The 16,358-nt window shown below is 42.7% G+C and overlaps 1 protein-coding gene across 1 annotated transcript in view; it reads left to right on the top strand.

Annotated features, from left to right (window-relative positions):
- Nucleotides 1-264: 264 nt before the first annotated feature.
- tulp4a (TUB like protein 4a) overlaps nucleotides 265-16,358 on the top strand; it is a 214,766-nt gene continuing 198,672 nt past the window's right edge. Inside the window, exon 1 of the mRNA XM_067989152.1 lies at nucleotides 265-1,097. Coding sequence (XP_067845253.1) covers nucleotides 798-1,097 — 300 coding nt within the window. The 5' untranslated portion in view covers nucleotides 265-797. The remainder of the gene's footprint in view (nucleotides 1,098-16,358) is intronic.

Here is a 16,358-nt window from a genome sequence, read left to right as displayed (position 1 = left end):
CCAATCATAATACCTGCTAAACTTGTAGTGGACATTTTACTTTTGTTTCGAATGTGATACAAAATGTCTCAAAACAACCCAGAATTTATACTGCTTTATTGTGTTTTTATTGCCCTCTTTGTTTTCGTTCAGCTTTTCTGGAGCAAAAAACCTTGAAGCAACTGTTACAATACTGCAGGCGCGCCGGGGCGGGAACGCGCACGTTTGCCGCCGTGTGATTGGTCTACTCCACCCCGTCCGTCATGACGCTCTGCGTGCGCGGGCTGGAGTGAGTTGTGGTTGAAGCGAAGTGTCGGAGAGCGGGAGTTCGGAGCCGGGTTTCATGTCCTCACACCCTGCCCGGGATCGAAGGAATAAACCGGCGGCACTGACAGCTGTCGCTGGGCTCACCCCAAAGCCAGGCTTTTCCGTCGGCAAGAGGCGCGCGGTGGCTCCTTAGAGCGAGAGAGCGAGCGAGCGGAGGCGCGCGCAGTCTCCCAGGACTCTCGCGCCTTTTAACGGAAGCTCGAGCCGGACGGGCGGTCACGGTCGTGCTCGCAGCGGAGGCGACACTGAGCCGCGCGACAGGAGACCCGGCTGGTGGCCTCCACGACACGTCCTCTCGCTGCACTTCAACCGCATCTATGAACAGGAGCTTCGGTTCGGGATAAACGGGCCGCTTCCCCCCCCCCCTCCCTCCCCCACGGGCCCTGTGTGTCTGTTCCCGGGGCTGCAGGAGCGGCTCCTTCTTCCTGCCCCAGGCCCCCGATGCTGCTGCTCGAGGTCGCCTAGAAACGCGCTAGCTCGGCGTGTATTTGATGTGCAGCCGCTCCTCAGCGAGCCAGCCGGGCCGCGGCCTCAGCGGGATGTTCGCGGCGGTGGAGCAGGGCCCGGTACTGTGCAGCGACTCCAACATCCTCTGCCTGTCCTGGAAGGGTCGCGTGCCCAAGAGCGAGAAGGAGAAGCCCGTCTGCCGGCGACGCTGCTACGAGGAAGGCTGGCTGGCGACCGGCAACGGCAGAGGGGTGGTTGGCGTGACTTTCACCGCCAGCCACTGCAGGAGGGAGCGCAGCACCCCGCAGAGGATCAACTTCAACCTACGGGGCCACAACAGCGAGGTGAGACTTTAAAGAGCTGCACCCGAGTCCGCGTATCGTTGCAAGAATGCTGTTGGACTATTATTGGGCGTTAAAATAGCAGCAACGGCTTTCAGATCACAGCTGAACCGACATCAAGGTGTAGGACCCATTCATTGACTCAGCTGATGGGAAGAACAGGTGCGATCCTGAAAGCTGGTCTGCTATTTCTAATGCAAAACCTTTTCAGGTGATTTTTCTCACTTTAAATGCAAGTTATTTTTCTTTTCCCTCCCCAGAAAGACTTAACGTGAAATGACCCAAGGGTTCATTTGTACTTCACCTTAACTTAGCATTATTGTAAAGCGGTCACTGGTTTGAATGGCAAAAATAAATGTCACTTTTTTTGCCGGATCCCACCTAACCTGACTCCAGAGAGGAGTGGTGTGAAATCCTCTTGAGGCGGTCATCCTGCTCGGATTTGATACTAACGTGGAGTTGAACTCCAGTGCGGTGTCAAACTGGATTGCAAAAAAAGACACGCCCACATTCAGAAAATTTAACAGTCAGAATTTGAGCTAGTAACCTGAAATGGGTAATTGCAGCACATCCTTTGCTGACTATGGTCTTCCACATAACGTTGTGCTGCTCTTTTTACCCTCTTATGCAGTTAAAAAATGCCACTAAATATTTACAAGTAGCACATTTTCTTTAGTCATAGCCTGCTTTAAAATAATGCCTTGTACTTTGTCACATTGCACTATCCTCTAATTGGCTGTTAGTGCAGTGGGTGTTTCAAAAGTAAATTCATTTCTATATATAATTAAAATACTTTGAAGTGAATTTAAGCCCCTAATTCAATCTTGAGTTTGATCAGACAACAAACCTAAATTGCTTTAGTTTTGGTTTTATGGCTTAGCCTCTGTATTGGGTTTCTATCTTCTAAATTCACTTTGAGATAGCTAGCTATTCTCTATTAAACTTATTTGTACTATAAGTTTGTGTGTGGCCGAGACTCTGAAAGTCATAGAATAACTGGAAAATAAAACCATAGGTGTAGATTGGCAACAATATGACCAAATAAATGTGTCTGTGAGATACTGGCTATAATCTAGTCAGCCTTGTCTGTGAAGGTACTTATGCTATCATACTAGTGACAGGATATATTAGATATATTTTAAACCCCATGATGGCTCAACTTCTGTCAGGAATATGAGGCAGTAAACAAGTACAAGAGTTTATTGAGGAAATTGCAGACAGGAAGATTATTGCTAGATAGTGGATGCATTTCTTGGAGTTTACATCAACTTTTTCATGTTTGTAGCAGCCATATTCTTGTTAACACAATAAATCCTGATGGGGGAAAATATGAGCTTTAAGTGAACAAACGATGTCACAAGAACATCATAGAATGAAATCAGTACAAATTCTAAAACAGAACCATTAAAAATCCACCAGTCAGTTCAAATAATAGTGAGAGGCCTGGAGCTGGTTGCTCACTTGCAGTTGTGGCTGGGAAGTGAACGGAAATGTCCACTGTTACGAAATTAGATCTAAATTTTATTGAGTGGAGGGAAAAAATGTTTTTGAAGACCAACAATGATTTAGACAGTTAAAATGGTAGATGTGGGAAACAGAAACTGAACTTCATCTATTTATAATCTATGCGTTAAATGTTAAATTGTTTAATATAAAACTTATTACGTTCTAAGGCCTACATTTGATATAGAATATCAATATGACATGACTTTGTATTGTGATGATCAGTGTTGATCTCTTGCTAAGTTGTATAAACAATTAAAGAATTTTGTTTTGGAAAACATTTTGTGTGAAAATAAAACCATTTTTTGTAGCTATGTGTTGCTCTGTGCGCTTCTGAACATTAAGGGGTCATTTTGATTTAGGATGCGGCTATTGCAGTGTTAGAAATCTATCTGTCGAATGACTAGTGATGAATTTAGATTGGTTGACGTTTCACATGGTATGTATCCATTATGTGCGGGAGGTAACCAGTGGTGTTCCCCAGAGATCTGTACTGGGGCCTCAGCTTTTTACGATATTCCTTCATCCAAGTAATAATATCCAAGTTTGCAGATGACTGAGTTAAGGAGGCACAGTAAGTTGAGTAGATGGGAGCAGGAAGTTACGAAGGGACAGATCAACTGAGTGGGCAAAACTGTAGCAGATGGAATTCAGTGTGAGCTCATTCACTTTCGATCTGAGAAAGACAAATCATAATATTTTCTTAATGGTGAGAGGCTAGGTGCAATGGAGGAGCAAAGGGATTTAGGTGTCCATGTACACATCACTAAAAGTATGCCCAGGTACAAAAAGAATCAAAAAAGGGCTAATGGCATGTTGGCCGTTATCTCAAGGGGGTTGGAATACAAAAGTGAAGAAGTTATGCTTCCGTTGTACAGAACCTTGATCAGACTCCATCTGGAGTACTGTGTTCAATTTTAGGCACCGAACCTCTGGAAATATATATTGGCCAGAATGATACCAGGATTTAAAGGGTTAAATTATGAGGACTGGTTGCATAAGCTTTGTTTGTACCACCCCTGAGTTTTGAAGGTTGAGGGATGATTTAATTGAGGTATTTAAAATGATAAAAGGATTCAATAGGACAGATACAGAGAAACTATTTTCCTTTGGTGGGGAATCGAAAACAAGGGAGCACAATCTTAAAATTAGAGCTAGGCTTTGTAGGAGTGAAATCAGTGTTAATTGTATTCAGGTGGTGGTTATCAATTGAGGACTTTCTTGTATCCTTTTTATAGGGGAGCTTAGCTAAGGTGTGCGTGTGCAAGGGGCACCTATATGAATAGAGGCTTGGAAACAACTAAAGACCAGGCTCTAGTATTCTATCCTTCACCACATGGCTATCCAATTTTATCACAGGAAGCACTTTTTCCACACAAAGGATAATGGAAATCTGAAACTCTTCCCCCAAGGCTGTGGATGTTGGATCAGTACAAATTCTCTAAACTGAGATCAATATTTTTTGTTAGGTTAGGGTATCAAGGGGTATGAAGCAAATGGGGTTGAGATACAGATCAACCATGATTTAATTGAATAGTGGAACAGGCTCAAAGGCCTGAATGGCCTACTCCTGTTCCTATGTTACATGGATTATTATGCTACAAATTTTAATAAACATTGTTTTGAGCAAATTTGCTCAAAAACAATGGTGTTGCACTGGTAATTCATGTTCACACCTTAAATTTTGATTTCTTTTAATGCAAGTTCTCTCTAAATCATGCCATGTTAAATTACTAAATTTTCTGGTACAAGTGAATAGTTACAAATATAGAAGTTTTAGCACAGTATTGGTCACCACTTGCGGCAAAGATTTCCCATTTCAGTAATTCTTTGCATGAAAAAGTTCCTTTTGATTTCCCCCTTCATGTATCTTATCTTGAGGTCATGGTTTGTTGTCTTCATTTTACCTACCAGTGTATTTTGATGTTGTCTATTCCTTGTATCATTTTGAATGCCTTTGTCAAATCCCCTCTTTCTTTTCGGTTCATGATAATGCAGTCCTAGTTGCTATAACCTTTTCTTGTAATTCAGACATCCTCATCTCTTGTGGAAAATCTATGTTGCACTTTCTCTTAGAGCTATTAAATGACTGGGGATACCTGTAGAAAGTACAGAGGAGGATTACCAAAATGATGCTCAGTCTTAAAGTTTTTAAGTGGTAAGGATGGGCTTCAGGAGTTGGGATTATTTTCTTTAGGGTAACTCCGGCATTGAAAGAATATGATTAAAGTTTTAAAATGGTGAGTGGATTCGAGTCTGTCCGGTTGGATAGGTTATTTGAGATGAAGAGGGATAGCGCCAGCGGATGTGCAAATAAAATCCTTAGACAAACAGGTTAAATGTTAGGTAGTATTCCTTTTTACAAAGCCATCACTTTCTGAAACAGTTACTAAAGTATGTGGTAAGTATGGATTCCCTGCAGTCCTTCAAAAAGGAACAAGTTGTTCCTGAGAGAAAAGGACATTTCTAGTTCGTGGTGCATTTACTGTCCTTCAACTTCTCTTCTGTGGTCCAGCTTAGTGACTGCCTTTGCTTTGTTCTACTCTTGCTGTTTGATTGTAGCCAGAACATCTTGAGCAATAGCTTATCTTCGTGCCCCCACACCATTGTCTCCCTAGGATCTTTCCTTGGTCCCCTCCTGTTTCTCATTTACATACTACCCCATGGCGATGTCAACTGCAAACATAGGGTCAGTTCCCATATGAATGCTGACAATGCCAGCACTACCTCTCTCGACCCCTTTGCCTTGATGTTATCAGACTGCTTGTCCTACATCCAGCCTTGGATGAGCCAGCCTTGGATGAGCCACCATTTCCTGCAGTTAATTGTTGGGAAGACCTAAGCTGTTGTCTTTGGCGAGTCACAAACTCTGTACCCTTGCCGTTGATTCCATCTCTCTCCTGACCGCTGTCTCAGGCTGAACCAGACTGTTTGCAACCTTGGCGTCCTGTCCGACCCAAGCTGAGCTTCTGTCACCATATCCTCTCAATCACAAAGAATGCCTCCTCCACCTCTTTGATATTGTCTGTCTCTGCCCATGCCTCAGGCCATCTGCTGCTCAAACCCTCATTCGTGCAGACTCAACTATTCCAATGTTCTTCTGGGTGGCCGGCCATCCTTCACATACTGTAAACTTCACCTCACCCAAAACTTTTTTTTAATTGCCCACAGTTGAATTTTGAAAGCAGATAGTAAAAATCTAATAGTTATCTGATTTTGTTGGTTATTAACTAATACATCCATAAACCATATGACCCAATCACCAAATTCAATGTTGATGGGGATCTCTTAAAAAGTTACAAACCAGTACTACCTGTGCCCTCTCCCTCCTCATCCTCCCTTCTTTGGTGATAGATGCCAGAAATTCATCAGTGAGCCAAACCCCATATTCCACCCCCTGTTCTGCCACATTTCAGGTTACTACTTCACAGATCTGCCAAACCCCTAGTTCTCCCTCCACCGATGCCAGACCAAAGGACACCCCCATGCTGCCAAAGCCCAGCAGTCCTGCCAAATTTCAGGATCTTGGTGCTGTGAAAGCCCTGGATCAATGCTGTCAAAGCCCAGGGTTGCCCCCAGTACAGCTAAATACCAAATATCTACCTCCAGGTGGTAAATCAGGCACACCACCTTGCTACATACTCATGGTCATTAAAATTGTAAAGGATAAAAATCAAATATGGCACTTTTTTTTACAGTTTTCACAGAATAATGGACAGACTCGTGTTGATCATAGAATCGTAGAAATTTACGGCACAGAAGGAGGCCATTCGGCCCATTATGTCTGTGCTGGCTGAAAAAGAGCTATCCAGCCTGATCCCACTTTCTAGTTCTTGGTCTGTAGCCTTGTAGGTCATGGCACTTCAAGTGCATATCCAAGTACTTTTTAAATGAGATCAGGGTTTCTGCCTCCAACACTCTTGGGCAGTGTTCCAGACCCCCACTGCCCTCGGTGAAAAAATTTCCCCGGAACTCCCCTCTAATCCTTCTACCAAATACTTTAAATCTATGCCCCCTGGTTATTGACCTCTCTGCTAAGGGAAATAGGTCCTTCCTATCCACTCTATCTAGGCCCCTCATAATTTTATACACCTCAATTAAATCTCCCCTCAGCCTCCTCTGTTCCAAAAAAATAACCCCAGCCTATCCAATCTTTCCCCATAGCTAAAATTTTCCAATCCTAGCAACATCCTCATACCTCCTTTGTACCCTCTTTAGTGCAATCACTTGATGTCCAAAGCACCAGAAAATATCCAGAATACCATTTAATAAAAACAGTTTGACTTATTCAGTCTCTAAATTAGTGGCCTGATGTTAATCCCTTCATGTCATAAATAGCAGTGTACTCTGTCAGCGAGATCTGTTGATATATATAATTAACAAAATTGGCCCCAATATTGATCCCTGTGCAGCCTGAGAAATGTTCATTTACCATAACCCTTTGCTATCTGTCTTTCAGTCATTTCTCTATCCATGTATTTGTTCTTAGGATGTGGACAACAAGGGGGTATTTATTGCCCATCCCCAGTTGTCCCAAGGGAATGAAGAATCAGCCACATCATGTGGGACTGGAGTCGCATGTAGGGGTTCCCATCCCTGAAGGACACTAGTGAACCAGTTGGATTTTTATGATTGTTTACTGGTGCTAGACCACAAATGACCAGATTTATTGAATTCAGTTTGAACACCTTCTGGGCTGCTAGCCCATAACCACCAGGTTATGCTGCTAAGCCCATTTTATGTTATTGACCTTCAGTTTCTCAACCAGTTTTTTGCATGGCACTTTATCAAATGCTTTCTGGAACTCCATATAAACTGCATCACCCATCCATACTTTGTTATTCTCTCAAAAAAAAATTCTATTTAGTTAGTCAAACATACCCATCACAAATTCATGTTGATTATATCTGATTAGTCCATGTCCTTCTAACCATTTATGTATTTTATCTCTATTTCTGGTCTCTAGCAATTTTTTCTATTACTGATGTAATTCTAACTGGTTGATCGTTGCCTACTTTCTCCTTTCTCCTCTTCCCCCCCCCCCCCTCTTTTTTGAACAGTGAGACATTTGCTAGACCTTTGACACAGATCTTATGTCTAATGAATTTTGAAAAATCATTACTAAATTCCTTAATTATTCTGTGGTGTGTTACTTTTGGTCCTGTACACATCAATTTTTAGGCCCTCAGCCCCTTAGGAACCATTTTCTTATTAATTATAAGTTGTCCCTTTGCCTCATCCACAAGCCTTAGAGACTTCACTCTTAAGTGCTGAAGTATAATATTCTTTAAGCAACTCTGCCATTTGCTTATCTCTTATAGTAATCCACTATGTTCCTATTTGAGTGGCTGCACCTCCCCATAATTTTCCATTTCCTAATGTTTCTAAAAACCTTTGCTATTTACGTTGGCCGCTAGTTACTTTTCATAACTCAGCCTTGGCTTTCCTTACATCTTTATTTCTATTTGCCGATTATGGTATTTCTTGAGACTCTTGTGCGTTGATGGCTTTAACCTTATTGATTACATTTTTTAGCCTTTCTACTTAAGTGACGTACTTGACATTAAGCACAACGGTAACAACACCATGCTTTATCTCGTATCTTTAATGCAGAGAAACATCCAAAGATCCTTCACGAAGGCATTAGAAAAACCAGATGCTGAGCCAAAGGAGAAAAAATTAGGAGGGGTGACCAAGGAGGGAGTGGACCCAGGAGGGGTTTTAAGGAGGGCAGGGAGGTGAGAGGTTTAGGGAGGGATTTCCAAAATGTGGGGCCTAGATGGGTGAGATGGGGGTGGGGGGTAGAATGCACAAGAGGCTGGAGTCAAAGTCTCAAAACATTACTTAATCTGGGTGTTTTTGCTCCCTTGTCTTTTCATTTTTATTTTCCCGGTGGCTTTTTACCAATCCTGATTGGTGCCACTGGTTTCTCCCTGACCTGATTTTTTTTTTTGGAGCACTCGGGTGTTTGAAAATAAGATCATTATCATTAGGTTCAGAGTAGCTAAGGAATGGGACAAGGAATAATCAAAGGAGAAAATACCCAACTGTAGGAGGGCTAATTTCAGTGAGTTGATAGGGAATGTGGCCCAGGTGGATTGGAATCAAAGATTGGCAGGTAAAACAGTAAATGAGCAATGGGAGGCCTTCAAAAAGGAGATAGTTCAGATACAGACCAGACACATTCACATGAGGGGGAAGGAGAGGCATCTAAAGCTTGAGCTCCCTGGATGAATAAAGATATAGAGATCAAAATGAAACAAAGAGGAGGCTTGTGACAAATGTCAGGTTCGTGATACTGTAGAGAACCAAGCTGAATTCAGAAATAGAGGAGAAGTGAAAAAAGAAATGAGGGGCAAAGAGAGTTTATAAGAATGAATTAGTGGGTAACATTAAAGGGAACCCAAAAGTCTTTTATAAACATAAATAGTAAAAGGGTAGTCAAAGGAAGGGTGTGGCTGATTAGGGACCAAAAAGATCATCTTGTGAAGGCAGAGGGCATGCCTGAGGTACTAAATGAGTACCATGCATCTGTTTTCACTAAAGAGGAGGATGCTGCCAATGTCACAGTAACGGATGAGGTAGTAGAGAAATTGGATAGGATAAAAACAGAGGATGTACTTAAAAGGTTGACAGTGCTCAAAGTAGAAAAGTCATCCAGTCTGGATGGGGTGCATCCTAGGTTGCTGATGGAAGTAAGGGTGGAGAGGTGGAGGCTGTGGCCACAATCTTCCAATCCTCCTTAGATATGGGAGTGGTGCCAGAGACTGGAGGATTGTAATTGTTACACCCCTGTTGGAAAAAAGGGGAGAGGGATAAACCCAGCAACTACAGGCCAGTCAGCCTAACGTTGGTGGAGGGGAAATTTTTTAGAGACAATAATCCAAGACAAAATTAATTGTCACTTGGGAAAAATATGGGTTGATAAATGACAGCCAGCATGGCAAAGGCAAATAGTTTTTGACTAACTTGATTGAGTTCTTTAATGAAATAACAGAGGGTTGATGAAGGTACTGAGGTTGATGTTGTGTATATGGACTTTCAAAGGCGTTTGATAAAGCACCACATAATAGACTTATTAGGAAAATTGAAGCTCATGGGAGTAAAGGGACGTAGATAAGAAATTGGCTAAGGGACAGAAAGCAGAGAGAAGTGGTGGACGGTTTTTCAGACTGGAGGGAAGTATACAGTGGTATTCCCCCGGGGTCGGTATTGGGACCACTACTCTTTGAGATATATTAATGACCTGGACTAGGCATAATTTCAAAGTTTGCAGATGAGACGAAACTTGGAAATGTAGTAAACAGTGAGAATGATAGTAACAAACTTCAGGAGGCTATAGATAGACTGGTGAATTGGGCAGAGGCATGGCAGATGAAATTTAATGCAGAGAAGTATGAAGTGATGCATTTTGTTAGGAAGAATGAGGAGAAGCAATATTATCTAAATGGTACAATTTTAAAGGGGGTGCGGGAACAGAGACCTGGGGTTGTACATACACAAATCTTTGAAGGGGGCGGGATAAGTTGAGAGGGCTATTTTTTTTTTAAAAAAGCATATGGGACCCATGGCTTTATAATCAGAGGCATAAGAGTACAAAAGCAAGGAAGTTATGCTAAACCTTTCCAAATCACTGGTTAGGTCCCAGCTGGACTATTGTGTCCAATTCTGGGCACTACATTTTAGAAAGTATGTCAAGGCCTTGGAGAGGATGCTGAGGAGATTTACTTGAATGGTACCAGGGATGCGGGAATTAGGTAACGTGGAGAGATTATAGAAGCTGGGGTTGTTCTCCTTCGAGCAGAGAAGGTTAAGGGAGATTTAATAGAGGTGCTCAAAATTATGAGGGGTTTTGAGGGGCAACCAACGGACAAAGATTTAAGGTAATTGGCAAAAGAACCAGAGGCAAGATGAGAAATTTCTTTACGCAGTGAGTAATGATCTGGAACGCACTGCCTGAAAGGGTGGTGGAAGCAGATTCAATAGTAACTTTCAAAAGGGAATTGGATAAATACTTGAAGGGGAAAAATTTACAGGGCTGTGGGGAAAGAGCAGTTGAGTGGGACTAATTGGTAGCTCTTTCAAAGAGCTGGCATAGGCACGACTGGCCGAATGTCTTCCTTCAGTGTTGTATCATTCTATGATTCTCCTGTCCAAGTGACACTTAACTAGTGGGAATTTAACCTTTTTGATTTCCAGGGTTTCAAATATCTAGATGTAATTTCTTTCCCTAGATGTGCAGGACATGATGGCTATAAACCTTGATATCAAATACTATTGAAAGAGCTTCCACAGAGGTGGAGCAGCTCTGGTGATCTCACTTTGAGGATGCAGTCAATCAAGGTAAATGGGATCCTAATTTGAAGAATATTTAGTTAATTGGTATACCCACTGGGACCATCTATAGCATCAGTGTGGTTAAAAAGCCTTATGTTTTGAAATAGAACCACAGTGCTGAATTTGGTTTGTTAATTTTTAAGTTGTACTGCTTAGACTGTTGACATGGCTTTTTGTCGATCCTGTTTTCCCCTTCTCCCATTCTTCTCATCAAGGATGATTCTTCATCTTGTGTGACAAATTTAGAAATAAGTTTTGGTTGTATGTTAAATTGGAGTAAGTAGAGATGGGCTTTACTAGCATCCAGGATGTTTATATACAGTCAGTAAATTTGCTTTGTTTGATATATTTATAATAAATGTTGATTTCTAAAGTTTTATATTTGGTTAAAATTGTTATTGGGGAGGGAGGAGTTGTCACTTTGAAATTGGAATGAAATGTTAAACATTCTTTGACAGTTGATGCAATTTCCAAGACACACTAGGGAGGGATTTTGGGGTAGCAGACCAAGTTTTAGATGAACAAACAATAATATTTGGTTAGTTCTGATTCAGTGCGGGATTCTGAATAGACTGTATACATCCTTCCTCCATCTTAAAAGGATGGTGCTAATACATTTTTCTGCGTTGGAGATGTGGTCAGTGAGGGAAAACTAGATGTGTTTAGCATATTCATGACAATTATGCTATAGGGGTAAGAAAAGCAAATGGTGGCAGGAGGGAGGAAGATACAGGTGATTGGGGTGAGGCAGAGGCTTGTGTTGTAGAGGTGCTGGTAGCAGTGATGGGGGAAGGGATTTTCTGACCAGGATTTCCTGAAGGGTGACTTGGGAAGCTTGTATTTTTAAAATAAAACTTGAATATTTATTTTAAATAAATTCTGATAATTCTCCAGGCCACATGTCGGGAAATCCATTTAAGTAATGTCCTTCAGTGGAGTGGCCTCAAGCATAGTTGATGTGGTTTGAGGTCCAGTTGAAGTGGGGAAGAAGATGATTTCTTGAGATTCCTCTGCAGTAACTAGAGAAACCTGGGGGCTGGAGTGTATCCTGGACGAGGAAAATAAAATTTTAATTTGACACTTGGTTTTGGTTTCTTTGGTTTTTGCACATAAACACACCCTGAACCCCCCCTCCTTATAAAAGGGGGGCCTAAAATCATGAAAAAAAAGAAAGAAAAAGAAAAAAAAATTATTTGACACTTATTTTGGGTTTATTGGTTTACTGCACATGAACACACCCTAAACTCCCTCTGCTTATAAAAGGGGGGCCTAAAAACACACAGAAAAACTAGAGAAACCTGTAAATACTTGTCTGAGTACTTAATTTAAATATAGGTTTTCCCACTGCTGGAAAACCCTTTCAATAAATCTGCTCTTGCTGCTTAGGGGGTGGGGTGGAGCTTGAGCTCGGGTCAAGGAGATGGAAGGGCTGAGTGGCAATCAGACCTGATTTTAGGAGCTCCATGATTGTTTTCCACAACACAACCAATGTCACCTATCTTGGAGTTCTGAAGCAAATAAGCAACAGTGCCATCTATATTGGATTCCCCAGAGGTAAGTAAGATGAATATGTAAGTTTAATTGTGATGGTGAAGCGTTATAGGAACGATGTGCATACATGCAAGACTTTTAATATATTATTGATTTATGGAGAAGTTGTGTGCATTATAACAGTGCTGTAACACCTATACGTTAAGATTTTCACTGATAATTTCGAGGATTTTTTTCACATGCATTTGAGAAGTGCACTCGAGGGGAAGAACCTAATTTTCAGACAAAAGGGTAGACTTGAAAATAAGCTTTGAATCTGGTATGAAAATGTGTTGTATTGTGTACACTCACAGGGTACTTCATATCCGGTCTTGCATGTATACATTGACTGCATCAAGGCTGTTCATGTTTGGCATTGTGTATGAGGCGGTTGGAATTGTTTACTAACTGTGACTTTGTGGGGGTTCTGAGAGGAGGAGGGTTACACAGAGATGTGTGATGCCAGATTGGGCCCCTCCCATTGTGGCAGTTGTCTACATCCCACCAGTGGCTGTGCTAACAATGTTCCTTCATGCCTTTTCTTGAAATTTTAATTTAGGATGTTGGTTTTATTTTTGTTTTGCTGTCTTTCAAAAATTACCATGGGTGAAATATACTTCATCTATTTTGTATTTTTTTTGAATGCTGTATGCTTTTTTTTTCATTCATTATTTTGTATTTGGTCTTATGTAGAATCCCCAATATTGCTACAGCACTATAGCTGACTTCTCCAAAAATCTGCTCAATTGTTCTTCGCAGAATATTCAGTACAAAATCGTTTAAAGTTACAACTGAGATTAGTTTTAAAAAAATGTTTAGACTTGGAATGTAAAATTTGCTTGATCATAAAATCACCAACTGTACCTCTCCTCCGCTGCCCTCGATTCCACGATTGTTGATGTGTGGCTGCCTGTCTGACATCCAGTACTGGATGAGCCAGAACTTTCTCCAGTTCAGCATCAATAAGACTGAAGACATCCAGTTCAGCTCCCATATGAAACTTCACCAATTCCAACTACTGCTGGTTGCTCAAACTGAGCACAAAAGTGCACAACCTTGGTGCCTTGGTAAACCTTAAGTTGAGCTTCAAACCCCAGGTAGGGTCCATTGTTGAGGTTGCTTGCTCATTTGTAGAATGTCACTCACTGAGGCATCTAACTGATCAATGCTGCTGCTGAAACCTTCCTCCGTACCTTTATTACCTTGAGTCTCCAATGCTCCTCTTCCTGGTCTTCCCAGCTCTACCCTATGTAAACCTCAAGTTAGCCAAACTCTAGCCATTATCCTATCCCCCTTTCATTCTCTGTCCTTGCTGACCTCTGCTTGTTGCTATTATATCAATTTCAAAATCCTTGTATAAGCTGACAACATTTTTTTACATGAAAAACAACAAAACTGAACTGAGTATGGACTTTTAAACTATGGAGTAAGTTTGAAGATGAGAAAAAGGTAACTATGTACAAGGGCTTGTAATATATAAGAAACAATAATAGTGCAAAAATGTTACAATTGAACAGATCTCACTCTGCAGCTCTCTCCTAGCCTTTGCACCTGGACTCAGCCCCAAGAACACCACTGCTCTGTACATGTGGTGTTTAATGCTTTAGGTCACTTAGTCATGATTGTAAATTAAGAACGGTTGAAGAGAAAATAATCACCATCCCTGGCTATGTCCTGTCCCACCGGCAGGACAGACCGACCAGAGGTGGCGGTACAGTGATATACAGTCAGGAGGGAGTGGCCCTGGGAGTCCTCAACATTGACTCTGGACCCCATGAAATCTCATGGCATTAGGTCTAACATGGGCAAGGAAACCTCCTGTTGATTACCACCTACAGCCCTCCTTCAGCTGATGAATCAGTCCTCCTCCATGTTGAACACCACTTGGAGGAAGCACTGAGGGTAGCAAGGGCACAGAATGTACTCTGGGTGGGGGACTTCAAAGACCATCACCAAGAGTGGCTTGGTAGCACCGCTACTGACCGAGCTGGCCGAGTCCTGAAGGACATAGCTGCCAGACTGGGCCTGCGGCAGGTGGTGAGCGAACCAACAAGAGGGAAAAACTTACTTGACCTCGTCCTCACCAATCTACCTATCACAGATGCATCTGTCCATGACAGTATTGGTAGGAGTGACCACCGCACAGTCCTCGTGCAGACGAAGTCCCGTCTTCACACTGAGGATACCATCCAACGTGTTGTGTGGCACGACCACCATGCTAAATGGGATGGATTCAAAACAGATCTAGCAGCTCAAAACTGGGCATCCATCAGGCGCTGTGGGCCATCAGCAGCAACAGAATTGTATTCCAGCACAATCTGTAACCTCATGGCCCGGCATATTCCTCACTCTACCATTACCAACAAGCCAGGGGATCAGCCCTGGTTCAATGAGGAGTGTAGAAGAGCATGCCAGGAGCAGCACCAGGCGTACCTAAAAATGAGGTGCCAACCTGGCGAAGCTACAACTCAGGACTACATGCATGCTAAACAGCGGAAGCAACATACTATAGCCAGAGCTAAGCGATTCCACAACCAACGGATCAGATCAAAGCTCTGCAGTCCTGCCACATCCAGTCGTGAATGGTGGTGGACAATGAAACAACTAATGGGAGGAGGAGGCTCTGTGAACATCCCCATCTTCAATGATGGCGGAGTCCAGCACATGAGTGCAAAAGATAAGGCTGAAGCGTTTGCAACCATCTTCAGCCAGAAGTGCCGAGTGGATGATCCATCTCGGCCTCCTCCCAATATCCCCACCATCACAGCACCAATTTGATTCACTCCACGTGATATCAAGAAATGACAATGCACTGAGCACAGCAAAGGCTATGGGCCCCGACAACATACCGGCTGTAGTACTGAAGGCTTGTGCTCCAGAACTAGCTGCGCCTCTAGCCAAACTGTTCCAGTACAGCTACAACACTGGCATCTACCCGACAATGTGGAAAATTGCCCAGGTATGTCCTGTCCACAAAAAGCAGGACAAATCCAATCCGGCCAAATACCGCTCAATCATCAGCAAAGTGATGGAAGGTGTCGTCGACAGTGCCATCAAGCGGCACTTACTCACCAATAATCTGCTCACCGATGCTCAGTTTAGTTTTCAGCCAGGACCACTCGGCTCCAGACCTCATTACAGCCTTGGTCCAAACATGGACAAAAGAGCTGAATTCGAGGTGAGGTGAGAATGACTGCCCTTGACATCAAGGCAGCATTTGACCGAGTGTGGCACCAAGGATTCCAAATAAAATTGAAGTCAATGGGAATCAGGGGGAAAACTCTCCAGTGGCTGAAGTCATACCTAGCACAAAGGAAGATGGTAGAGGTTGTTGGAGGCCAATCATCTCAGCCCCAGGACATTGCTGCAGGAGTTCCTCAGGGCAGTGTCCTAGGCCCAACCATCTTCAGCTGCTTCATCAATGACCGCTACAGGTTAGGTGCCTGAAGATTGGAGGGTAGCAAATGTTGTGCCTTTGTTTAAGAAGGGCGGCAGGGAAAAGCCTGGGAACTACAGACCGGTGAGCCTGACATCTGTAGTGGGTAAGTTGTTAGAGGGTATTCTGAGAGACAGGATCTACAGGCATTTGGAGAGGCAGGGACTGATTAGGAACAGTCAGCATGGTTTTGTGAGAGGAAAATCATGTCTCACAAATTTGATTGAGTTTTTTGAAGGGGTAACCAAGAAGATAGATGAGGGCTGTGCAGTAGACGTGGTCTACATGGACTTTAGCAAAGCCTTTAACAAGGTACCGCATGGTAGGTTGTTACATAAGGTTAGATCTCACGGGATCCAAGGTGAGGTAGCCAATTGGATACAAAATTGGATTGACGACAGGTTGTAGAGGGTTGTTTTTCAAATTGGAGGCCTGTGACCAGCGGTGTGCCTCAAGGA

This window comes from Heptranchias perlo, chromosome 8, assembly GCF_035084215.1.
Source record: "Heptranchias perlo isolate sHepPer1 chromosome 8, sHepPer1.hap1, whole genome shotgun sequence".
In the NCBI taxonomy this organism is placed as follows: Eukaryota; Metazoa; Chordata; class Chondrichthyes; order Hexanchiformes; family Hexanchidae; genus Heptranchias; species Heptranchias perlo.
The sequence above is the reverse complement of the archived record's forward strand: the minus strand, read 5'-3'. Positions and strand labels throughout refer to the sequence as shown.